The sequence below is a fragment of the Mus caroli genome, chromosome 3 (genome assembly GCF_900094665.2).
Source record: "Mus caroli chromosome 3, CAROLI_EIJ_v1.1, whole genome shotgun sequence".
Taxonomy (NCBI): domain Eukaryota; kingdom Metazoa; phylum Chordata; class Mammalia; order Rodentia; family Muridae; genus Mus; species Mus caroli.
In genome coordinates, this window is record NC_034572.1 from 135795145 (window position 1) to 135822190 (window position 27046).

The following is a 27046-nucleotide window of genomic DNA, read 5'->3' on the forward strand; positions in this document are numbered from 1 at the left end:
AGCGTTACTGCAATGAAGTGCATTCTTGTCCTAGCCTTGAGTCTGACAACGGCTATTCCACAGAGTTCACACTTACCTTTGTTCTATGGGAGAAATTTACCTCAGTCAGACTAACAGATGGGAATCAAACGGATGTTCCCACCTGAAAGATAACCTTAGGACACACTAAGTGATGGTTCTCAGGCCTGACCAAGCCCCACCTCCTCCCTAGCTCAGAAAGATGATTCCGAGGGGCCTGTAAGAAAGCATCAGGCATGGATACTTCACTCGTCTGGTCTGTATGTAGATGTTCCTCAACACAACACGAGGTTACATTCCAATCACAGAATCACCCTGACGTGAATATTTGTGAATTTAAAATGCACCAAGACATTTAACCAAACAAAGAGGACAGCTTAGTCTGTTGTATGTTACCAGACATCTGGACAGTCACTTAAGACAAGGCTTTTTTTTCTTTCTTTCCCAAAACATCTGTTGTAATCCATTTCGGTTTTGCCTTTAAAAAAACTCCATATAGTAGAAGGCATAGCAAGCTGACCCGTAGGGGACGTGAAAAAGGGAGAAGCCAGACTTCAGATGTGCTGCTGCACAGCAAGATAAATGATGGTGACTGTGGCATACATCTCAAAAAAGAAGTGTTAACTGTTTGAAGAGATAGCTATGTTAACCCAGTCTGCATCATACATCACATGAGGTATCCAATGCACAGAAACAACCCATTACCTTCTTAATATGTACAGTATTAATATCATGCCTGAGTTGCACATTTTTTAAGTTAAAAACGTTTTGTTGGCGTCAACCTCTTGGAATAAGCCAGTGGATCACTGTGGCAGGAGCTGGTACATTTCTGTTGCAGCATTCTGTATTTCCCAATAGAAGTCAGTATTTAGAGAATCAGCGACTTGTTTTCGTCCGCCCATCTGGCAGGGAAGACTATGGACTTGTTTCCCACAGATTCCGTTTTCTTTCCAGGAAAAGCAGAAGCTTCTCAGAAAGTCAGCACAAGCCTGTGCAGTTTCAATTTCAGTTCTCCATCTCCACAACTAAGTGCAGGCAATATCCGGTTTCACTCTGGAGTTTAAGAATAGAGAGCTTTCAGGAGGAATCAGGCGCAGCAGCAAGCCTAAAGGTGCTGAATCCAGGTAGCAGAGAATCCGGTGCAGGCTGGTGAGTTCCCTGAGACTCCGTACCCAATGTACACATCTCCTAAGGAGCTTCAGGGAGGTCCCGAGGTCCCAGGCCATAAACTCCACGCTCGGTGCAAGATGACACTGGAGGGTGGACGACCGCGATCAGAGGCGGCTTGGTGGCCTCAGGGTGGGTGGACAGCGTTGCTCAGTGTGGGAAGTGCGACCACTCTCGAGCAGCCGCCACAGCCAGGCATGGTGGGGGATGGGGTGGGGTGGTGAGCGGTTCCTACCGGAATATCAGCCCAGGGCTACCCACTCCCGCGGGCTACCCATTCCCCTGCATTATTTCCAAGTGAGAGGGCATAACCCCAGAATCCTCATCTACAATAGTCCTCAGGTACTCCCGCTGCTGTGAGCTCAGCTCGTCTTGAAGAAACAGAAAACAGCCTTCCCTCGTTGAGTCAGACAGAATTCCCATTGCGCCCTCCCTGTGCACCTCTGTGCTACCAGGGCACTCTCGCGCTCTGCAGTGGGGTACTCAGTCAAAAGTTAGAAACAGCAGGAAAGCCTGAACCCCTTCATGTATTGTGAACTGTTTCAAAGTGGTCCATCTAAGAAAGGTTTCAGACCGGTTTTGGAGCTTGTGAAAAATCTCTGGAGGAGGCAGCTTTTTACTGTCTTCCGTGTGGCTCGAGCTGCCTTTGGAGACCATGGATAATTTACATGACCAATTGCAGCTATGTAGTTCTACTTATTTACTGTGGATTTTAAGTTTCTTAGTTGGGACAATAACCCAGACCTGCACGAGAGCAGAGAGAAGAGAAATAGCATGTCCATCAATATTTTCCTAATATAGATAGAACTGCTCACTAAGGTACTGTTGTCTTTCACAGAATTAAGGTGAGCTTACATTTCCCATTAGACACCTACGCTAAATTGATGCTAAGTAAAGAAACACCTACAGTTTTTAAGATGCCACCAGAGGACAAACAACACCCAGAGTGCACCTTATACATTATATCATGGCATGCCACTAATCAATTGAGAGTTGGTATTTCCCAATTAGGATATTTATAGGTGTAGAAAAGGTGAATTGCGGAAGTTGGTTCTATCAGGGAAGTTTTGGTAATAGGATCTGGTGTTTATTCCCTGATCCACTGGGCAGTTTATAGACTTCCTAAGCATTCATTTAGCATGTGTGCATGACCTCTAAGACAAGTGAAAAGGAGACACAATAGCCTTTAATACTTACGGTTGTTTTAAGAAAGAATGCACCATCGGAGATTTGCCCACAGAAGTATTTATTCACGAGGATGTATTTTCAGGGAAATTAGCCACTGGAAAAGAATCATATCCATGTGTCATCTTCAACAGCATGGGCATGAAGCAGGTGGGAGGTGATGCTTTGCTGGTGTAAGGTCACGTGCTTGTCACTTATCTATGTACAGAAAGTAAGCTGAAGGTCCCGGGGCTGATCTCAGTTGGTAGAGCGTTTGCCTAGCACTTGTGAAGCTCTGGCTTCAGTCCTCAGCATCATAGAAACTGGGCACTGCAATACTCATCCCTGATCCTGGCACTCAGGCTGTGGAGGCAGCGGAACCAGTAGGTTTTGTTTGTTTGGTTGGTTTTATTAATTTAATTTCTTTCAACTTACTCACTTTACATCCCATTCACTGCCTCACTCCCAGTCATGCCTTCCCACAATCCCTCCTCCATCCCCTTCTCCTCTGAGCAGGTGGGGCCCCCCTGGGTATCACCTCAACCCTGCATGTCACATCTCTGTGAGGCTAGGCACTTCCTCTCCCTCTGAGGCCAAACAAGGCAGTTCAGCTAGAATAACATATCCCACGTACAGGCAACAGCTTTTGGGACAGCCTTCGTTCTGGTTGTTTCAGACCCACATGAAGACCAAGCCACACATCTGCTACATATGTGTTCGGAGGCCTAGGTCCAGCCTGTGTATGTTCTTTTGTTGGTGTTTCAGACTCTGCAAGCCCTAAGGGTTCAGGTTAGTTGACTCTGTTGGTCATCCTTTGGGGCTTACAATCCTTCCTCCTATTCTTCCATAAGAATGCCCAAGTTCCATCCACTATTTGTCTATGGGTGTCTATATTTGTCTGAGTCAGCTGCTGGGTGGAGCCTCTCAGAGGGCAACTTGCTCCTGTTTGCAAGCATAACAGAATATCATTAATAGTGTCAGGGATTGGTGCTTGCCCATGGAATGGGTCTCAAGTTGGGTTCATTATTGGTTGGCCATTCCCTCAGTCTCTGTTCCATTCTCTATGCCTACATTCCTTGAAGACAGGGTAAATTTTGGGTTGAAAGTTTTGTGGGTGGGTTGGTGTCTCTATTGCTCCACTGGGATTTCTGCCTGGCTAAAGGCGGAGGCCTCTTCAGGTTCCATATCCCCAGTGTTGTGAGTCACAGCTAAGGTCATCCCCATTGATTAGTGGGTGCCTCCTTTATCTCAGGTGTCTGTCTCATCCTGGAGATGCACCCCTGCCCCTGTCAGGTGCAGTTTTCCATTCATTCTCGTGACCATCTAGTCACCTCTCCTGTCTTTCCCCACACCTGATCCTGAATACCCCCCATTCCCCTCCTCATTCCCCCCTCCCAGTCCCCTCCTCCATCTGCCTCTTATTACTATTTTATTCCTCCTTGTAAGTGAGATTTGTAGATTGGGCCTTCCTTCTTGTTTAGCTTCTTTGGTTCTATGGTGTGTAGCTTGGTACCTGTATTTTATGGCTACTACCCACTTATAAGTGAATAAATATGATGCATGTCCTTTTGGTACTGGGTTACCTCACTCACTATGATATTCCCATATTCCACATTTGTCTGCAAAATTCATGATGCCTTTTTTTTTTAAATAGTTGAATAGTATTCCATTGTGTAGATGTAACACATTTTCTTTACCCATTTTTCAGTTGAGGGAGATCTAGGTTGCTTCCAGTGTCTGGCTATTACAAATAATGCTGCTATGAACATAGTTGAGCAAATGTCTTTGTGGGATGTTGGAGCATCATTGTGTATATACTCAGGAGTGGTTTAGCTGAATCTTGAGGTAAAATTATTCCCAGGTTTTTGAGAAACCACCAAATTGACTTCCAAAGTGGTTGTACAAGTTTGCACTCCTACCAGCAGTGAAGAAGTGTTCCCCTTGGTCTACATCCTCACGAATATGTGCTGTCTCTTGAGGTTTTGATCTTAGTCCTTGTGATGGGTGTAAGGTGTGACCTCAGAGTTGTTTTGATATCGCTGATGACTGAGGACTTTGAACATTTAAGTGTTTCTCGGCCATTTGAGAATTCTCTTTTTTAGCTCTGTACCTCATTTTAAAATTGCACTATTTGGGTTGTTTATGTCTAATGTCTTGAGTTCTGTGTAAATTTTAGATATTATCTCTCTGTCAGACATAGGGTTGGGGAAAATCCTTTCCTAATCTGCAGGCTGCTTTTTTGTCCAATGACAGTGTCCTTTGCTTTGCAGTTTCATGAGTTCCCATTTGCCAAGTGTTGATTTTAGAGTCTGAGCCCTTTGGAAGAACCAGTAGTTTAAAACAACCCTCTGCCCCATAAACAAACAAACAAATAAATAAATACAAATTAAAATAAAAAAAATGAGATGCCATCCTGAGTTTGTTGGATCCTACCTAGAAAAGCAAAAGCAAAACAAAACAAAACACCCCTAAAATGTAAAATGTAACCCCTGAAAAATCACAATGGGAAAGCCAAGTGAGATGATGCCATCATTTAATCCCAGTAGATCAGGAGACTATGATAGGATTGGGTGTATGAGGGCAGCCTATCTACACAGAAAGCTTGATGCTAGCCTGAGCTGCACGAGACCTTGTTGAAGTAGAATAAAGTGAAAATGACCAATAATTAGATTTGCTTAAAGCTCTGCTCTTGGCTTTGCTGGTTGTCAATCATGGCTTCACTCTGCTCCCTGGTACAGAACAACCTCGAGAAATAGCTAAAAGAAAATAAGGCATTGCCCTTAACCCGACCACAAAAGCTTACGCCTGTCAAATGTAACATGTGTCTTTGTAAAGCAAGAACTTGATTGCGATGTGTGCTTCTGGAAAAAAAAACCCCACAAAAGCCAAATAACTAAACAACCTTTGCTTGCCTGCTTGCCATACCTTGCGGTCTTAGATTGTAAATGAAGTTGGAAATTAGACTCTGGACAGAAGCCTTCAGGAACTATTCCGACTTTGGGTCACTGGTAAATACATCTCCTCTCTTCCACTCCTCTTGCCTTGAAAGTGCTTATATTAGAGAGGCTCCTGAAACACTGTCACACAAACCCAACAACAATGATCAATAATTCTAAGTTGATGCACCCATTGCACAGATACATTGGCATGCCACTAGAGGTGGCTTGGATATCTCATATTCAACTGAGTAGACATTTTGGGGTTTGCAGGTTACCATGGCATCTGGTCCCAACATGGAGGCTCCTGTGTGCCTAGTGGAAAATGAGAATGAAGAAATGAGGGTGAATCCCAAAGCAATAAACATTCTTGAGAGGATCACTCAGCCTGTAGTGGTCGTGGCCATTGTAGGACTATACCGTACGGGAAAGTCCTACTTGATGAACCGCTTGGCAGGACAGAACCATGGTAAGTGCAGTCCTCAGACAAAAGTACAGAGTCCATTTGGAATCATTGGCAATTCAAAGTGGTCATTATCTCCTGCCCAATTCAATCCCCATCTTGTTTCCCACTTCTCTCACGTTGCTTACCATGGAGTCAATGCAAATGTATTTGTTTATTAACATAGTAAGATGGAATGATGGAAGGAAGCAAGGAAGTGAGGAATGACTGCCTCTGTGAGGCTGGAAAGGAGGGAGAGAGAACAGGAGGAGATGGAAGGAGGGGAGGGAAGAAAGCTGGAGGGAGAGAAGGAGGGAAGGAGGAGAGAGAACTGGAGGAGAGGGAGGTAGAGAAGGGAGATAAGGAGGGAGGAGAGAAAGAGGAGGGAGAGAAGGAGGGAGGATTTATGTTTATGTTACACCTTGTTTGAAATAACTATATTTTATGCCCTACACCATCACTTTAATAGTTATATCTATGTTTCTTTCGTGAGCCTTTAAAATATGTATAATACAACTAGATTACATAAAATACAGTGTAAGGCATCACAAGCAAGTCCTTATTTCATTATCGATCAGGTCAAAATATTAAACTTTGTTAGCATTCAAATAGGGTTTCATGTCATCTCATACTCTCCCAAGGCTCCTTATTTTCATGAAACTTCTGCCACTGATTTACAAAAACAGTTAAAAAAATACAAGTGTGTATCTATAAAAATCAGTTCACTTTGACCTACTATTAAACTTCTTAAGGAGTGTGCACATATATAAATATTTATATAATACATATATGTATTTTTAATGTATCACAATATTTATATTGGAAGTGTCCAGATGTCACTGGCTTCTTTTGCTCAACACCCAGTTTGTTATAAGTATTATTAAATTACTAATTTTTTATTTCATAACATGTCACTATGAAAATAGCATTATTTATTGTGGTGAGTATTGATTTATTTCCAGAACTTATTTTGGAGGACAAGGCTTTTACACATAAGCTTGTCTTTATGCTGCCACATTTTTGCATGAACTTCTCTTTGTATGACATAATCAGAAGTGAATCTCTAGATTGTAGGACATTTGCATGAAGCAGTGTTTCTTGATGACATCACATTCCTTTTTAAACTTTATGTGTAATTTTTATGTTTATTCATAGCAATAGAACATTCTGTACTCCTTTACAAAAATTGCGTCTGATTTTGAGTTTTGCTAATGTGGTGAATTTGGTGTGGTACCACGAGCTTATAGACAAGGGGAAAACAGCTCTTCATGTCATGCAATTTGCATGTCTTGCTTTGTAAACTGTAAACTGCACACTGGAGTCTTTTTAAAAACCAGAGCATTCTGTTTTTTATTGATCTCTTGACAATTTATTTGCCCTGGTCCCACTACTTTCTTCTTCCTTTATAGATCACCCAGCTGCTCTTTCCCTCCTCATATTTGTATCTGAATAAACTCAGAGCTATTAAGGAACCTCTGCCTCCTATATTGTAAGGATTCATATAAATCCATAGTGCTTTCGTATTCTCTCACACAGGCTTCAATCTGGGCACCACAGTTAGGTCTGAAACTAAGGGCATCTGGATGTGGTGTGTGCCTCACCCCAGCAAGCCCAAGTTCACACTCGTGCTTCTGGACACAGAGGGCTTAGGTGATGTGGAAAAGGTAGGTCTGGTCTTGGTTCTCTGTAGACCATTTGACTGCTGCTTTAGTTCAACTTCTGTGCTGCTTGCAAGAATTGCAACCAAGCTATTGATAAGGAGAATAAGTTGCTTCCCTTGGTGAAGTTTACTCCTTTGATAAACTCAAATATTCTGTTGTGATGGAGGATAGTCTTATCTTGATACTTTTGTGAACAATACAGTTCAGTAAATATTTACTGAGAAGCTGAATTCTAGTGTTTCTTACTATATGCTATAATCCTGCAATGGAAGGCACAGATACATAACCTCATCCAGGAGGAAGCAGGCATATACTCTGACATCAGTACAAGATGCTGTGGGTTCATAGAAGTAGACAATTCACCAAGTTATCTGGTTGTATAATCCTTCTTAAAGGCAAGCTGTCACCTTTGAGGTTATTGAAAATTTTAATCTAGTGGTAGGTAGTAGCCTTAGACATCTATTATTGTTAACATAGGAGTAAGCATTTCATTATGGCATATAAAATTCCCAATAATCAACCCTGTATTAAACCAAGATGAATTCTTGTGCAAGCAAGTTGGTGTCTGACCTAAGCTTTGCTCCTATTAATACGAATGTAGTATTTTTAGGGCTATCAAAATGGGCATTTTAAAAAAATATGCCCTCAGAGTATGAAAGATTTCCTGCCCGCTCCATCACATCTAATAAGCCCAGAACCCATATTATGCACAAGAACAAGGGAGAGACACCATGGATACTGTGATGATAGGGTTTGACTCGCTGGCTCTGAACATTTTGAGACAGGATAGCATCTACCTCTGTTTGCCTGGCCTTCACAGCATCACATCTTACCTCAAGTCTTGACGTCCTGCCCCAGCTTCCAAGTCCTCACACATAGTAACTGCTTCAGTCAAACAAAATGGGTGTCCAGTGCATTCGTATGGCCTGTGGATTGTGATTGCTTTTTAATTATTGAATATTTATCTTTCCACACGTGTGATTCATTAAATCTATAATTACAGTTACTAGCAATTACTTTTAAAAGGCTGTTTTTATACCACTGCCATCATATCCCGTTAGAGTCACATTAGTTTAAAGTTACATAGACCTTCTTGTCACTTATTAAAATTAATTATTTTTCTTCTCTATTAGCACTTCATCGTACTTTTGGCACAGGTGATTATCATGGTGGTGTTTCTATATGTACAGGACTTTTTGTCTGACCCTATTGTTATATGAAAATTTGCATTCACACAGCTCAATGGAGTACTTGAGATTTTGTAGATGTTCCATGAATAGTAGTTGAATCCCAGTTGTTAATAGGACATAATCAATGAACTGTTAATGAAATGGTGTGTTACTATTGTGCATACATTTCTCTGTGTCTAAGCACAATAGCAAACATTTTTCATATTTTGACAGTGTCGTTGATTTCGGTTGTGGAAACTGGTAAGGGTCTGTTTCAAAATTGATAAAGAAATATGAATTTGTTATTGTTCATCTTATTATTCTGAAGTGTTGCTGCTTAAGCAGCAGATAAACAAATGGAAGAAAGAATGGAGGATAGAGTCTGAAGTTCTTTGCCCTTATGTGCTCCCCAGGGTGACCCTAAGAATGACTCGTGGATCTTTGCCCTGGCTGTGCTTCTGAGCAGCACCTTTGTCTACAACAGCATGAGCACCATCAACCACCAGGCCCTGGAGCAGCTGCAGTATCCTTCCAGGGACCAAATTGCTGTGTTTCGTTGACTTAAGATAATAACAACTGGGCATATTGCATCTATTACTCAGTTCTTAGGATTTAGGAAAAGGGTAATGTCCTAACTGGTTCTAGGTGTCAACTTGACACAAGCTGGAGTTACCACAGAGAAAGGAGCCTCCCTTGAGGAAATGCCTCCATGAGATCCAGCTGTAAGGCATTTTCTCAATTAGTGATCAAGGGTGGGAGGGCGCATTGTGGGTGGTGCCATCCCTGGGCTGGTGGTCCAGGGTTCTATAAGAAAGCAAGCTGAGCAAGCCAGGGGAAGTAAGCCAGTAAACAGAACTCCATGGCCTCTGCATCAGCTCCTGTCTCCAGGTTCCTACCCTGTGTGAGTACCCTGACTTCCTTTGATGATGAACAGCAATGTGGAAGTGTAAGCTGTATAAACCATTTCCTCCCCAACTTGCTTCTTGGTCATGATGTTTTGTGCAGGAATACAAACCCTAAGACTGGTATGCGAGGCAAAGAGGGTGCTTGTAAAATGGATTTGTAAGAAAAATGTGGGAAAAGTAGAGTGGTGCCTTCTATTCCTTAGCTAAGGTCCCAGCTATGTCACAGAACTGACAGAGCTGATCAGGGCAAAGTCCACTTCACGATCTGAAGAAGTGGATGACTCTGATGAGTTTGTAAGTTTCTTTCCAGACTTTATCTGGACTGTTCGAGATTTCGTTCTGGAGCTGAAGTTAGAGGGACGTGTCATCACAGCAGACGAGTACCTAGAAAATGCCCTGAAGCTGATCCCAGGTATCAAAGCCAGCTTGGGTGGGAAGGGCTCCAGCTGTCTCGTTCAGAACTTGCATAAATGTTGATTTGACACTGGCATAAGCTCTAAGCCAACAATAAACTGATGAGAGCTGAAAAACAATTGCACATTTTCCATGGTTATTATCCTGGAAAATCTTCAGCTGTTGGAATATAAGGGCAAGGGAAACAATGAGGCACAAATGTTGGACCTAATGGTCTCCAGCCAATTAATAGTGAAAAAAGTTAGTTGGATGATGATACATTCTATAATGTCCACACTCCACCCATCATGCTCCTTATAAAGAATTTCTGTGTTCCATCTTTCTTTCTTTCTTTCTTTCTTTCTTTCTTTCTTTCTTTCTTTCTTTCTTTCTTTCTTCTTTCTTTTCTACATATATTCTCTCTCTCCCTCTCCCTCTCCCTCCCCCTCTCCCTCCCCCTTCCTCTCTCTCCCCCTGTCTCTTTCCCCCTCTCTCTCTCTCTCTGCAGTGTTCTAACACTAGCCCTAAACATATATTTATATCTATCTATCTATCTATCTATCTATCTATCTATCTATCTATCTATCTATCATCTATCTATCTTTCTACACACACACACACACACACACACACACAAATATATATGCACAGAGAGTTCACAAATCACATGAAATTCCATAAAATGAAGTGATCTACTCCAGGTTGTAAATTTTTTGTTCAGTGTATTTCAACACTATGACTTAAGGTTTTTTTAGGGAGAATATACTATAAATAGTTAAGAAAAACATTGATACTTCCATTTAACAAGACTCAAATCTTTTATGTTATGTTTCTTATAACATCTGTCTCTTCTCTTGACAGCTTTACAGTTAATATATTTGGCATTATATATTTATTAAATATGCAGCATTTATCTCTTGAGAGGGCTCTCTCAGTAATTTTACTGATTCATTCATTTCTTTTTCATTCAACAAACATTCACTGAATGCATGCATGGCATTGGAGTGCTCTATTTCATTCATTGAATGCCGCAGTGGTGTAGGATGGCTCTATTTCTCGGTCAACACTAACGGACTCTAATTTAGGGAACAAAAGAGGTCTTCACATCACAGCCAGTTAATATTATTCCTCATAGTTGGCAAGGCACAGAATCCTGAGTGCATTTATGAGTATGTGTACAGGAAGCTGATATGTGTACTTTTTTTTTTTTCTCTCCTGACCTGATATGTCATCTTTCATTTTTCCTGGTAGCATCTTATTCTTCTCCACACCACTTTGTTTCATAGCCCAAGTTCATTTCTGACAAAGATACAGGAAAATCAGAAAACTTCTTCTAATACTTTGGTTTCATTAGTTAATTATCCAGTATTTTGTTTTGTTTTAAGTTCTTAATTCACTGGGGCCTGTACCAACAAGTACTAGGAAGACCAAAGATTAGTTGCCATCATTCAATGGATGAATGGTCCTCTTAATCTTCATCATTATTTCATTGCTCTTTAACTCCAAGCAGAAATGGATTTACCCTTGTCTTAGATCAGTGGTTCTCAACCTTCCTACTGCTACTAATATGTACCTTTGTAAGACCCCTTTTTGGGGACCCCCACTCTAGTCTCGGGAGTGAGAGAGCATCCAAAGAAACACGAGAATCCATCTTGCTGTAATCACATGAGGCAGTTTAATGATGGAGCTCCAGACCGACATGCATCCCACACAGGAGATAACGGATGTCAGCCACAAGGCTCGGAAGCTAGGGGTTTTTATGGGGTAAGGGGCTTAGGGGTGTGAAATTCAGCATAGCGACACACTATTGGCTTATTTAAACATCAGCAGAAAAATTACATGTACATGCAGGCCGTCAGAGTTCTGTGAGTTGTTGACTCAGTTCAGATAGCCCTGTTATGTCGTCACATTCCTCTTTATCTTTCTGGTCAAGATGTTCCCAGGAATGTTTTAACTACGGGGCATACCCGGGTTTGTCTTTCTTTGTTCTCAGCCCCAGGCACTCTCTAGGCTCACAAACAACCAGCAATTTCTGAGTACTTTATATGATTTACAGGTCTTGAAATTTCATCTTTCTTTTACCTAATGTTGTAGTTGTCCCAACCATAAAATTCTTTCATTTCTACTTTATAAGTGTAAATTTGCTACTGTTGTGAGTCATAATGCAAATATCTGTGTTTTCTGATGATCTTCAATGACCCCTGTGAAAGGGCCATTTGACTTCCAAAGAGGGTGTGACCCACAAGCTGAGAACCACTTTCATAGATGCTCAAATGAGGAGTAGTCACATGGAGTGTTACCACAGATGGAGAAATAAAAGAACACCTGGGATGCCAAGCTCTCTGGAAAGGAAAACACTTGGCCCCTAGCCCAAAGACTGTCCTTTCCAACAACAAATCTCATTTATATGTATTTTGCAGGCATGAGTATCAAATCCCAGAAAGCTAACTTGCCTAGGGAGTGCATCAGGCACTTCTTTCCAAGACGGAAGTGCTTTGTCTTTGATCGACCCACAAAAGACAAAGAACTTTTAGTGCATGTTGAGGAAATGCCAGAGGACCAGTTGGATCACAGTTTCCAAGTGCAGTCAAAAGAATTCTGTTCCTACATCTTCTCCAATTCGAAGCCCAAGACCTTGAAAGAGGGAATCGTTGTCAATGGAAACCGTGAGTCACCCTTGACCCAGTTCACATCTCTTTACTTTAAAACGGTGTATTGTAAAACATTGATATATGTTGTATCTGACATGATTACAAAGAAACAGCTGTTCATGCTACTCAGAAAAGTTTTTCTAAGAAGGACACACATTTTAAGGAAAATATTGTCTCTCTACTTGGGACTTTACTGAAATCTTATACATGTTAAATGCTCATGATTAAAGAAGCAAGATGAAGATTAAATAGGGAATACCTATTTTTGAAGTAATATAAAGGACACACATGTTTCTTTGCCTGGCTAGAGAAGACAGTTCTAAAATATATAAGAGAATAAGGTTCCTAAACATTTATTATGAGTTTGAGATTAAAAATAAAAGTCATTATTTTTGGCGAGGATGATGATGGCGTCAGTAGAGTGCTTAGCTTGGAAGCATGAGTTCAATCTCCAGATTCCACCTACAGAATTGAGAGTGGGGGTACACACTAGGAACTGGGGGCCTGGCAGAGGCAGGCAGGCTCTGGGGGCCAGTCCTGTCTACTTTCAACCAGTAAAAGGACTTTGTCTCAATGAAATATAAAGTTAAAAGCAGGCAAGAGCATCAGAAACAGCGTCCACTGGGTTGCCTTCTTCAGCCATAATGTGAGGGGCTATGATATTATTAAGTTACATAATTTTATTGTAACTTGATGTGCCATATTTGGTTGCTATCCATGGGAGGCCTGTCCTTTTCTGAATGAAAATGGAGGGGGGAATAGATGAGGAGGGAGAAGGTGAAGGGGGGCAGTAAGGGAGGAGGTAGGGTGACAGAAGGGCGGAAAGTGCAGTCAGGATGTAATATATGGGAGAATTAATTAATAGAAAATATAAAATTTAAACAAGGGATGGCATTTGAGACAATAGAGGTTGTCATTTGGCTTACACACACACACACAGACACATTCAGACACACACACACACACACAACCTCCCAACCCAAAATAACTATTGTCTTATATATACATATCCTTCAATGAAATGACTCTGTACAGTCACATGCCTGTAATAAGAGCTGTTCCTCTCACATAATGCTCTGTTATTATCGTGAAATTTTTGAGTTAAAAAAAAACACATTATCAGTTTCATTTGAGGCTGGGTCCTACAAAATAGGTCTTTGCTCTCATACATGAAATTTCCTTGCTTAAGTAGTCTACTTCAGTGCTGACTCATGAATAATGTGAAATTAATGAGAGCTAGTTTGATATTTAGCCTTAAATTCTGTCCTGCGGTTAGGACTGGCGACTCTGGTGACGACCTACGTGGATGCTATCAATAGTGGAGAAGTGCCGTGTTTAGAGAACGCAGTGACAACCCTGGCCCAGCGTGAGAACTCCATAGCTGTGCAGAAGGCAGCTGACCACTACAGTGAGCAGATGGCCCAGCGAGTGAGGCTTCCCACAGACACGCTCCAGGAGCTGCTGACTGTGCATACAGCCTGTGAGAAGGAAGCCATTGCTGTCTTCATGGAGCACTCCTTCAAGGATGAGAATCAGCAATTCCAGAAGAACTTGGTGGTACTGAAACTGCCTTTTCTTTTCTATTCCAAATCCCCACATTTAGGAGAATTGATTAATGGCTGCCATCTTGACCTTGCCATTCTCTATTCTTGTGAGTGACAGGGTTCTCCAGGATCAAAAGCGAGGGACTTGATTGTTTTTTACTGGAACAAAGGAATTTTCAATGAACCTATCAGCATGAAAAAGCATGTATGGGTTAGCTCAGGTTTATAGATTATGAGCATGGTTCAGGGAGGCTAGACCACTCTGCTCTGGCTATCCGAGGATGGAAACAAGATGTAAAGTGAGTTCCATTCTCGCCTGAAAACTCGGGAGAGTCTCCTACCTCAAGAGAGTCCCCGGACTGTAATTTATACTACACACTATGTTGTTGTTCTATCTCCACGCACCCACCTCCTCAGAGAGTCCCCGGACTGTAATTTATACTACACACTATGTTGTTGTTCTATCTCCACGCACCCACCTCCTCCATGGAGGAATTGATGAAGGGTTCATGAACCTGTACAGAGTTCCGGTCACTATGCTGAGTCGCTTGTTCCTAATACATTTTTCCCTATATAAATCTCTGGAGGGAACTCCCTGCCAATCCCACTCCATTGCTCAGTTGGTGGGAGTTTCATGGTTAATCACAGTGTCTCTGAAAAAGCCAGCAGTTCTGCCATTTGACAGGGAATAAGCAGGCCACGGGAGGCATGAGTTATTTCCAAGGTTATTTAGATAGTGGCTCAGAGACTCTGTGGGACTGAAGAGAATTTTCTAACTTGTGGTATAATTTTCACAGCAGAGTATATTACTTCCCTCAAGACCACAGTTGGATCTGCTCTCTAACATCTTCCTTCTCTGATATCTCAACCATCCCCTGGCAGGTCACCATAGAGGAAAAAAAGGAAGATTTCTTGCGACAGAATGAAGCAGCATCTCTCAGTCACTGCCAGGCTGAGCTGGACAAGCTCTCAGAGTCCCTGAAGGAGAGCATCTCACGTGGAGCTTTCTCTGTTCCTGGGGGTCACAGGCTCTACTTGGAGGCCAGGAAGAAGGTTGAACAGGACTATGAGCGGGTGCCCAGGAAGGGAGTGAAGGTGAGGGACAAGGGTGAGCATCGGGGAGAGGAGTGTAGGGTTGCCAGGAAGTCTCTCTCCTCCTTAGGACTCAGATGAAGTGTTGGTGAGGCAGGGGAGGAGCATGTCTGCCTATGCACTGCCAGCTTCTCTAGATCCAGAATGAATTATTCTTATTTACTTATTGAAAAATTTAATTGTATTTTATTGTTATACTGCACATGACACTGTGTTACATTAAGAAATTTTCATACATGCATAGACACACACACACACAGACACACACAGACACACAGACACACACACACAGACACACACACACAGACACACACACACAGACACACACAGACACACACACACACACGGTATGATGAACATATCCCCCGTATCTCTTTATCCTTTTTCTCAACAAACCCAAAATTAATCTTTCCCCCGAAGTAATTTAAAATAAATAGTTCTAACTGTTGTAGAACAATCTTATTCCATTGATTAAACATGGCAATTGTTTCTTAACTAAATACATGGGATTTGAAGAACAAAGACACACTTGCCCATGAGCTATGGATGAGCTTGTCTCAGATATAAATAGTCAGTTGGTTACATCAGGGCAAGAGTTATCCTGGCATAAACAGTGAGCAGAAATTATGATGCAATTAGTATTATCATGGTTTCAATAATAATAATAATAATGTTCACATGTCATATTCAATACCCTCTTTTTAAGTTTTAGTTCCCATTGTGCTGTTCTAAGATGGAATCCTGAGGTAACCAGAACAGAGTGGCACTGAATTTGCAGTTCCATGGCCGTAGCCTCACCAATATTAGGATTACAGACATGAGCCACCATGCCCAGACTTTAATACCTTACATGACATGACAGATAGCATCAGTAACCTGAAAGCGCATGCCACTTTGGAAGTTACAATTCAATCCTCAGAATAAGGGTATAATTAAGCACTACTGTTGTGCACCTTTAAGAGTCGTGGAATGGGATGGAGGAGATCCTAAGGCGTTTTAAGGCCACAGAAGGACAGGCAGGGCAGTTCATTGTAGTGAGCAGCCATACAAACCTCAGAAGACAGCCCTGACCTGTGTTTTTTGTGACCTGGCAATTTCTTCTGCTTATTCCACCAGGCAAATCATGTCCTTCAGAGCTTCCTACAGTCACAGATTTTCATAGAGGACTCCATTATGCAGTCAGACAAAGCCCTCACTGATGGCCAGAAGGCCATGGAAGGTATGTGGGAGGGCTCAGCTCTCACAGCAATCAGTAGGCTTCTGCTAAGCCTGCTGACTGACAAACAGGAAGATCTTTTCACATAGGTTTCACACTTCTGCTAATCTGAAATTAAGAGGGTGGTATGGTCTCACTCAGCGACTGTGACAGGCACCTTCCAGGATCATTCTGAAATGTGTTCTGGGGATGTGGTGGCTAGAATTCAGATGTTTCTCTTGCATGGTTCAAAATCATCTAGGTCTCTGAACTCAAGAAAAGAGAGCTCAATCCTGACCCTTGTGTCTCCTCTCTCTCAAACCTTTGTGGGACAGCTGAGCGAGCTCAGAAGGAGGCAGCTGAGAAGGAGCAGGAGCTACTAAGACAGAAACAGAAGGAGATGCAGCAGGTGATGGAAGCTCAAGAGAGAAGCTACAAGGAAAATGTGGCCCAGCTGCACGAGAAGATGGAGACAGAAAGGAAGAACATCCTGAGAGAGCAAGAGGAGAAGCTGAAACACAAGTTGAAGGTAAGGCTGACTAGGACCCCGAACTTCTCAGAAGTGCCCAGTTCTGGCTTTTTCAAACGTCTCCCAGTCTTCTGAGTGGTATAGAGGGACTCCAGGCTGTTTTGAGTCATCTCTCATAATCCAGGAATCAGGCAAATTCATCAATGAGCACTTTTTGGTAGAGAGATAGACACATGTCCTTAACTCCTTGAGTTCCAAGTGCCAACCTCCAACCCTCTAGCCCTCAATAGGCATGGTTTTCCAAATGTATTTTTCTTTTTACAGATTCAAGAAGACATGCTTAATGAGGGATTTAAAAGGAAATGTGAAGCAATGGATTTGGAGATAAGTCAACTACAAAAAGAGATTCAACTAAATAAGGAGAAGAATAGCTCATTGGGTGCACAAATCCTTGATGGGTTTGGAGATGTATTAATTTCAGCAATGCCTGGTTCTGGTAAGTACTTTGGTCTAGGGTTGAAAATGTTAAGCAGCCAAATGAATGAGACAAAGAATTCAGGCAAAGTTAGAAAACTCTAGGTATAGCTTTCCCCCACCTCACTGAGACTTACTTTTGAAGTCCATCTCACTTTAATTTCATTTATCAAGTTTCAAAAACCAAGAATATAGGTCACTCTCTATAAATTAATGGCAAGGCCCCATTGCTGAAAACAAATGTATACAACTCATTGATCGATGAGAACTCAAGCTGGTGCCCACAGATCCTTCTCCTTAAATGCGAACGTCTTTGGCACAGAATGACACTCTGCATGCTACCAAAGGAAAAACACAATTGCCAGCCCAGCCACAAGCCCTTTGATCTACAATGGCATCCTGCCTGCAAATTATGCAAATGCAATGGTGGCACAAACTGTGGGAGTAACTAACCAATATCTGACTTGATTTAAGACCAACTCCACGGGATGAAACCCATGTCTACACTGCCTGGGTGATCCAGAACCTAGATCAGATAGCCCAGCGAACCTTGAGTAAAACCAAATACTATTGTTGTATTTATAAAAAAAGTAGCAATATAATGACTTCCTGACACTCTGCAGTACTCATTGATCAGTGCCTTGCTCAGCCATCATCACAGAAGCTTCCCCCTGCCACAGATGGGAACAAATGCAGAGAGGCCCACAGCCAGACACTGTACAGAGAGAGAATGAGAGTCTTGGGAACACTCAACCCTAAGTAGGGTGTCTTTATCAAACCCCTCCCCTCGGGGCTCAAGAACACTGTGAAAGAGGAAACAAAAACTATAACAGCCAGAGAGGACGGAAAGCACCAAGAAAAACACCCGCCTCGCGGGGGCTGGAGAGATGGCTCAGAGGCCAAGAGCACTGGCTGCCCTTCTGGAGGTTCCTGGTTCAGTTTCCAGAATCCACATGGCAGTTCACAAATGTCTATAACTGTGGTGCCAGGTGATCTGACACCCTCATACAGACATACATGCAAAACAAAAACAAAAAGCAAAAAAAAAAAAAAATCAAACAAACCCCAAATAATCAACAAAAATACCAATCAAGCAAGCAAACAAAAAACAACCAAAACCAAAACCAAACAAAACAAGCTAACCAAGGAATCATTAAAAAAAAAAAAGAATGCCCACTGAACCAATATGATCAATGTACATAGGAACTCACAGAGACAAAGGCAAGGATGCACAGGCCTGCACAGGTCTGCACTAGTTGGGGTTCTAGGGCTGAAAAGAAAAGTGGACACACGCCCTCATCTCTGACACAGAAGCAATCTCCAATTCATAACCACTTACAAATGGAAATTAATCTTACTCCAAGAGAGTTTCTCCATCTCATGGAATGGGCTGCCTGACGCCACAGTTATTTTCCTTCATGGACTGGGAGACACTGGGCAAGGATGGGCAGGAGCCATTGGTTGCAGGCGGCAGAACATCCCACATCAGGCACACCTGTCCACATGACACCCGATATGCCTATTACAGTCAACATGAATATGACCAGGCCTTCTTGGTTTGATATTGGACTTTCTGCAGATTCCCAGGAGGACGAATCTGGAATTAAACAGGTGGCAGGGAATGTAAGAGCTTTGTGATAGATCAGAGGTGAAGGATGACATTGCTTCTAACAGCATTATTTGGGGAGGATTTTCTCAGGGAGGCAGTTGATTTTTTTTTTTAAATCATGCTCTTAAGACACAGCAAAAACTGCAGGACACCAATGGGCTCAGTTGCTGGCTTCCACTTCCGGCTTCTTCTCCACAGGGTCCCATCAATACCATTAACAGAGATATTTTTTGTTCTCCAGTGCCATGGAGATTATGACTCTTTAGTTCCCCTAACATCGGTTCTCTTCCTGTTGAAAGACTAGCAGCATTGGTAAATCCAGTCAATGTAACCTTCAAAGCTTTGGTACACAGCTGTTGTCTGCAGGAAATGATGGATGGATGGCAATTCATTGATAAACTTCTACCTCCAGTGATTGACATTACTAAGAGCCTCGTGTAGACGTTGGCTGGCATCACTGTAGTAGAGTATAAACATTTTCCCATGCCTGATGGGAAAACTTCTAATGTTGCAGTGTTAAAATGATTTACAAATACATACCAGTGAGACAGACTAAATGAGGTCTTCCTCATGGGAAATGTATGATCCTTTAAATTTCTACAACACATATCAGTATTATACAATCCAGAATATCTAAGTGTTAAAGAAGGAAAAGTAAGCAGCTAGCTTTTTTTTTTCTTAAATTAATCCATCAGTCTTAATACATCATTTGAAAAGTGACTAATAAGCTCACTGGAAAATATTTCAGGTCTAAACAAGCCATTGGGATGTAAATGTCTTCTTAATTTTGTGAATTAGACTATAATTTTACTCCACAATTTTATGGTCTCCATGCAGTGTCTATATTTTCATATGTGTATCCACATATACATGATTATAATACATATGAATTAGATGGTATTATAATATCCTTAATACTAGGGATAATGCTTTTAGAGCATCAGAGAAAAAGTAACGCTGCTCTCTTCAGTTAATGGCCCTTTTAGTGTGGAAAGCAGGCCTTTCTTTTTCTGCTATTTCATTTTTTCTTCTCTCGAGAAACAAAAAATGGTTGGTTTCTTTCTATCATGATTTCCTATAGAAGTCCAATATTGCCTCTTTGCCATAAAACCTACCAATATATACTATAATTTTACAGTTTGAAACATAGACATTGTATTTCAAATCTAGGGGTAATGTGAAAAAACAAACATTACTAAGATTACATATTAAATAATCGCACCTCAGTCCAGCTTTAGACTGCAGAGTTATCAGAATCGTCAGCCCTGGTGATAATTCTGTGGTTTTATTGTTTGGTAAAGAGCGGAAAGAGTAAATAAAGCCTTATTATGTTAAGAAATAAACACTGAGGATCAGTTTTGAAGGCTAATTCAAAACAGTTACAACTTACAGAAGAGTTTGGATTTACAGCTTCTGTACCTATGCTATGCTTAAATGCAAATACTGTTCAAAAGGAGCACTTAAAACGTTTTATTTTCATCTGGTCATGAACTAATTAGAAAAGTTCATTTTAGGTGAAAAAAAGTTTTTGAGAATAAGTCTCCAGTGCGTACATTAAAATAACAATAAATTGAGTTTAAATAGTGTCCTGAATATTGATGAAAATTATTTAAATTAATTTACGGGTAATAAAGACTGATTAGAACACACACATAAACACACATACACACACACTATACATAAAACAGCTGAATACATACAAAACTATGGTTATTGATGAGCTGTTGCTTTTGTTGCCTTTCTTGCTGTTTATTAACTGACAAAGACCATGCTAAAAATCATCTTTATGAATGGGTGCTAGCTGATGGGCAGATCATTTGTATGGGCTAGATAAAATGTTAATAATGAAGCCATGTGCTCAGGTTTGAATTGAAAACAAGTTTTTTTTTAAAAAAATCACTTGCTATTTTGCTTTCCTTTGAAGAATATAAACTTATTTCAGTTAGATCATCAGTAAAGTTTTATCTGGGCTAAGAAAATTTCCATTGAGTTCTTGTGGTGTAATGTGGGAAAATGTCATGTTTTTCACAGTTTCCATCAATGTGAAATAAAATTTAATTCTGGCAAAAAAGTCTATATGGTGTGTATGTGTGTTAGAATATGTGTTAGTGTGGGTATGGGGGACACTTCCTGTTGTCTCTCCTCACCTTCCACCTTGTGTGAGACAGGGTTTCTTGTTTGTTTGTTGTTGAGTTGCTTCCTGTTGCTTGCCTCAGGCTAGCTGACCAAGTTCCCACAAGGTCCCTGGAAAGCACCACCACAGCCCTCTAGCACTTCAGCTGTTTCCTCTTATCCCTTTCCACCAAGGAAGCAGATGTAGAGGTTCCTTGAGTAGCCTTTCTTGACCCAATGGTTAGATATCAAGGAGTCTTGGTTCTTACAAGAATTTGACACTAAGTTGATGGTTAGAGAAAATCCCATGTCATGATGAGTCACCTACCTATGATGTCACTACAGAAAGAGCATAAGGAAACTCTCTGAAGCCTCATGGAAACATGGGGGTAGGGACTGTAACAATCTGTGAAATGAACTGTGGCCTTAAAGTGATATTTGCATCAGGTTCTGCTCTGGGGTTGGGAGAAGGAAGACAGCAGGTTCTGGTCCTTCACCAGGTGCCACTGACCTGAGCAATGGAAACTGCCTTTCCCTGTGCCCTAATCATTTAGGGGCATGAAGTTCTGTTTCTTCTCCTAACTTAACTCTTACTCCAGACCCCAGTGACCACCATCCCTGCCCACTTTCATGCTAAGTGACACTCATTTTGTTACCTATCCTGATGTCAAGGCTTGTTCTACTAAGTCACCAATTCTTAAAGTAGTTCTCTCAAATTAGGGCAATTAAGACTCTCACTAAGGGTGCCCACATCTATTGTATTGAAATGTACAGGGCTTATTGTGGAATATTTGAAGCAAATTACTATATGAATAAAACCAAATTACTACGTGAATAAAATTTAAAATTTCCCCAGCACTCACCTACTATTCACATCACCCTTTATCTTTGATTTATTTGTAGGAACAAGCATGTCACACCCCTTTGTTTTGTTTGGTAACTCTATCATAATTGAAGTTTCTCTCTAAGTCTGAGTGCCAGCACAATCACTCATGCTAAACAGGCTCTTCTGTCTAAACTGCTGTAACTCACTTGTGCCCAGCTAAACCCTGGTACAAACAGTTTTCTACACAATTAATAATTTATTAAATTTCTCTCTGCCACATAAATACGTCGAAAAGCAACCCTCAACCTGCACCCAGGGATGGACTCTTGCAATGTACTTTTATAAATGAAAACTACACAATTGTTATGAATACATACTTCTATAATTTTAAAAACAATTCACAGTCAGGAAGAGTAAATTCATAGTAAAGGAAAAAAAAAGAATAATTAGAACCAGCAAGACAGTTCAGCAAATAAAGGTGCCTGCTACCAACCAGCCAGATAACATAATATTCTTGCCCATTGCCTACTTGGTGGGAGGAAAAAACTGGCTTCCACAGGTTGCCCTCGGGTCTCCACAGGCATACTGTGCTATGTGGATATTTGCATATGTTCATGTGTCAACAGTATATGTCCAAAAGTACACAAAATCACACACAAAACAAAAATAATTTTTAAAATTGTAAAGCAGAGGTCAGCTCTGGATGTCCTTCTCCAAGAACCACCCACAGTTTTTGAAAAAAAAAAAAGTTTCTCTTTGGGACCTTGGGGCTTACTGACCAGGCAAGGCTGTCTGGCCAGGAAGCTCCCTGGAACTGTGAATCCACCTCCCCAGAAGTGAGATTCCCAGCACATGCCACTGTGTGCAGATGTTTTCTGTAAGTGTTAAGGGTTAAGTTCAGGTTCTCATGCTAACTTATTAAGCACTTTACCAGCTAAGCTATTGCTGAAGCCTCGTTTTCTTCCTTCCTTCCTCTCCTTCCTTCCTTCCTTCCTTCCTTCCTTCCTTCCTTCCTTCCTTCCTTCCCTCCCTCCCACCCTTCCTCCCTTTTTGAATCAGTATAAACAATGGTTCTGAAGGCCTTGGAGTGATAAAAACATATATGAAAAATGTAAACGGATAGCTTTACCAATGTATTTTAATTGGTCTGTTATTAAAGTCAAAATTCTAAAACTAATTAACCTCTAGTAAACTACCTTGCACAAGTACTGGGGAAGCACGTATAGTATGAACATTAGTAAACTACAAATAAATCAAATACGACAGACCATGGACGGAAGCCAACCCATCTCTATTTGGATATTACAAATTGATCTTGGGACTTAGAATGGAAACATTCTCTTCAACTGTTTGCCAGGAGTTTCTTACCATGTGATGGACCACGACAAAGACACAGGGTTGAGTCTAAGGTGGGCTGTTCCTGTGGTTGTGAACTACAACATACAACAGTCTGTCCCCTGAGCTCAAGATTACAGCAGGACAGGATTGTGTCCACTCATATGGAGAGACATCAGGATGTGTGCAGTGGAGAATAAAAGTAATCCAAGTCTGTGGGACTGTGACGTGGGAAAGTCTCCTGATGGACAGACGTACATTTTTAAAAATTATTTTATTTATTTACATTCCAAATGTTTCCCCTCCTTTTGGTTCCCCCTCCCTGAGTTCTTTATCCCATCTCCCCTCCCCTTGGCATCTGAAAGGGTACCCCCAGGAGGACTTTTCCCTTCTCTGGGGCAAGTCTCTACAGGATTAGGCACATCCTCTTCCACTGAAGAGTGAATTTTTTAAAGTCAGTTTGTTTATTTTTTTACACTTCATATTTTCTACACCCCTACCACCATCCACCTTCCAACTGTTCCACATCCCATTCTTCCTCCTCACCCCCTGTCTCCACATGGATGTCTCCACCCCCACCCCACCTGACCTCTAGACTCCCTGGGGCCTCCAGTCACTTGAGGGTTAGGTGCATCATCTCTGAATGACCAGACCTGGAAGTCCTCTACTGTATGTGTGTTGGGGGCCTCATATCAGCTGGTGTATGCTATCTGTTTGGTGGTCCAGTGTTTGAGAGATTTCAGGGGTCCAGATTAATTGAGACTGCTGGTCCTCCTACAGGATCGCCCTTCTCCCCAGCTTCTTCCTGCCTTCCCTAATTCAACAACAGGAGTCAGCTGCTTCTGTCCATTGGTTGGGTGCAAATATCTTCACCTGACTCTTTCAGCTGCTTGTTGGGTCTTCCTGAGTATGATCATGCTAGGTCCCTTTTTGTGAGTGCTTCCTGAGGTAACTCAGATCCAAAAAGATATGCGTGGTATGTACTAATAAGTGGATGTTAGCCAAAAAAGAAAAATAAAATAAAACAAACAAACAAACAAACAAACAAACCCAAAATACAGTCCACAGAACTCAAAAAGGTCGACAAGCTGAAGGGCCCAAGTGAGGATGCCTCAGTCCCACTTGGGAGGGTGAAGAAAACAATCACAAGTGTGTGTGTGGGGGGGGGTAGGGAGTAAACTTGGAGGGAAAGTAGACAGTGGGGGAAGGGAGTATGTGTGGGGGGAGCTGGGAACCTGATCTGGTATTGGGTGAGGGAAAAAGACTGAAGCCCTGAGGGCCAGCAGAAAGAATGGAAACAGGCAACCTTAGGAGATAGGAGGTTGGCAGGACTCTCCAGAATGCACCAGAGACCTGGGAGGTGAGAGACTCTCAGGACTCAAAGGGTGGGGTCCTTAGATAAAATGCCCTAGGGAAAGGGAACTTATAGAGCCCACCTCCAGCAGAAAGACGGCATCAAATGAGGGAGAGGGGAGCCATCCCACAGTCACAACTCTGACCCATAATTGTTCCTGTCTGAAAGAATTACAGGGATGGAAATGGAAAGGAACCTGAGGAAAAGAAGGTCCAGCGACAGGAACAAAGTGGGATGCAGCTGAGGAGTGCATCTTTAAGGAGAGGATTTCTTTACTGACATATGTTTTTTTGCTCTCTTCACTCTCCTTTAAATTGTACATATTATATAGAACACTTTATAGAGAAGAAAAGTAAAAATTTGAATAACAAACACAGCTTTCTTAACTAAAGTGCTACATTAGTCATGGTCCCTAAGAAACAAGCAGCTCAGAGATTAGTCTATGGGTTTTGCCTGCCAATACACTTTTATTTGTATGTTTGGTTTGGTTTTTGTTTTGTTGTTGTTGTGTTTTGTTTTGTTGTGTTTTGTTTTGTTTTGTTTTGTTTTTTGAGACAGGGTTTTTCTGTGTAGCCCTGAATGTCCTTGAACTCACTCTGTAGACCAGGATGATCTTGAACTCAGAGATCCACCTGCCCAACCCTCACTCCCCTAGTGCTGGGATTAAAAGTAAGCACCATTACCACCAGGTGTGCCAACATATCTTAAGTTAATGGTGGTTGCATGAAGAGATCTTCATGAGGAATCCTTCTGGTGTGAGTTGTTTGTGGAAAATCCTTCTTGTGTCTGGTTTGGGACAGACATCTAGACAGAATTTCTTCCTTGTGAACAGAGAAAAACACACCTTCTGATACTTAAAGAAGTGCATTCTCTGATTTGCCTCTTTTGGAAAATTCTCTAGTCTACCCCAGAAACCAAACAACAAGAAGAAGACATAAGAACTACGCATCGAGAAGAATGAGTGGTTTGGGGAATCTGCTTGGGGAAGATAGGCAGACACATAGTGAGGCAGATTTGGTTGCAGAGGTAACATACACCCAGACTGCAAATATGTAACAGATTGTGAAACGCAGTGTTATTTCTGTTTTTTATGTAACTCAATTAACTGCAGAGGCATTGTCGGTATTCTATCTGGACTCCACCTCCACAGTTCCTGGCAAAAGCCAGGTGTGCTTCTCCCCACAGTTACTTGGGAACAGCCAGGTAGGCCCGGCCCACTATAAAAGGGGCTGCTTGCCCTTCCTCTTCCTCTTGTCTCTCTTACTCTCTTGTTTTCTTACTCTCATACTCTTGCCTCTTGATACCCCTCTCCCCATTCCCTTCCCTCCTCTCTCCACGTGGCCATGGCCAGCCTCTACTCTACTCTCTCCTCTCTGCCTTTCTCTGCCTCTACTACTCTCTTAACTCCCCTCCCCATGCCCTGAATAAAATCTATTTTATACTATACCGCCATGTGGCTAGTCTCTCAGGGGGAAGGGATGCCTTTGGCATGGGCCCGCTGAACTATCCCCTTCCCCCACACCTCACCACACCCTATAGAACATATTCTTATATTCCTTTATCTTTTTATGATCACAACATTGGTGCCTTCTGACTCAGATCTAGAAACCCTGCAGGTTTGCATTCCACCTCAGCTATCACAAGAGACCCACCCTTGCTAATCCAGATCTGACAAGGTCCCATTCTCACTGGCCAGAGTGACCATCTGCATGGTCCCAGAGACAGTCTCGTGGCTGAGAATTCCAGGCTGGGCTGATCTCCTCCCCCTGGTGCTCAGCTCCCTCAGCCTGCTCGAGCTCCACCTGTGCCACTCAGTGTCACCTGGCCATATGTGCATTGTTAGGATATGAAACATGCTACTTGGGCCCTTCCTTTTTCCTGCCCATCACGGACTCCAAGTCCAGCTGCTGGTAGGAAGCCCTGCACTGCAGCAGCACAGACCTACAGGTTGCCCGTTCACCCAGCCCCCAGTCTCTGCCATGTTGGTTACACAATCAGGTGGGCCCAAAACAACCACTCAGTTCCACATTTTCTGCTACCAGACTGTGGAAGCTCACAGACACACACTGGCATATTGATTAGTAAGGAGCCTCTCCAGTTGATGGGAGGGACCATATATGCCCAGATGGCGCCTGGCCAGCCTCTTTTGGACTGAGGTGTTGGCTTTCAATGCCCTGGTCCTTATAACCGGTCTCTTGACTGACCTAAAAGTTAAGACTTAGACCATTGGGTGCTTTCGCTTCTCGAAAGCTGTTCATAAATCCCTTGAGCTCTTGCAGCCGGCTGAAAATTCCTGGTACTAGGTTGAATTGCTTTCTGGAAATTCCAGGAATTGCAGCCTCTGGTTATCCTCATGATGACCTGAATTTCTAGTTTGGCTGAACACTGACCTGTTACTGTGCTCTTCTCGGGACGCCAGTACGGAAAGTTCAGTAACCTCCCCACCACCCAAGGGGCGCTAAATTGTCTTCAAACACTTATTTTAAGGGATCTTCACATGTACGGCCAGCAGTCTGGTAAATGAAAAAAA

At 42.1% G+C, this 27046-nt stretch overlaps 1 protein-coding gene and 1 pseudogene across 2 annotated transcripts; both read left to right on the top strand.

Annotated features, from left to right (window-relative positions):
• The first annotated feature begins 1009 nt into the window (after positions 1-1009).
• LOC110291249 (guanylate-binding protein 4-like) lies at positions 1010-20965 on the top strand. 2 transcript variants are annotated; one of them, XM_021158284.2, is made up of 11 exons: positions 1010-1167; positions 5559-5754; positions 7264-7391; positions 8971-9080; positions 9678-9874; positions 12276-12521; positions 13783-14063; positions 14933-15145; positions 16259-16361; positions 16673-16866; positions 17131-17860. In XM_021158284.2, exons 2-11 carry the CDS (start codon positions 5565-5567, stop codon positions 17383-17385), a joined length of 1917 nt encoding a protein of 638 aa, XP_021013943.1. In that variant the 5' UTR covers positions 1010-1167; positions 5559-5564; the 3' UTR covers positions 17386-17860. The 2 variants fall into 2 exon arrangements, with proteins under 2 accessions (XP_021013943.1, XP_029331183.1); XM_029475323.1 differs by lacking the exon at positions 1010-1167 and adding an exon at positions 3102-3138 and having other exon boundaries at positions 17131-20965.
• On the top strand, positions 18692-19347 carry LOC115030619 (annotated as a pseudogene).
• Positions 20966-27046: the final 6081 nt, after the last annotated feature.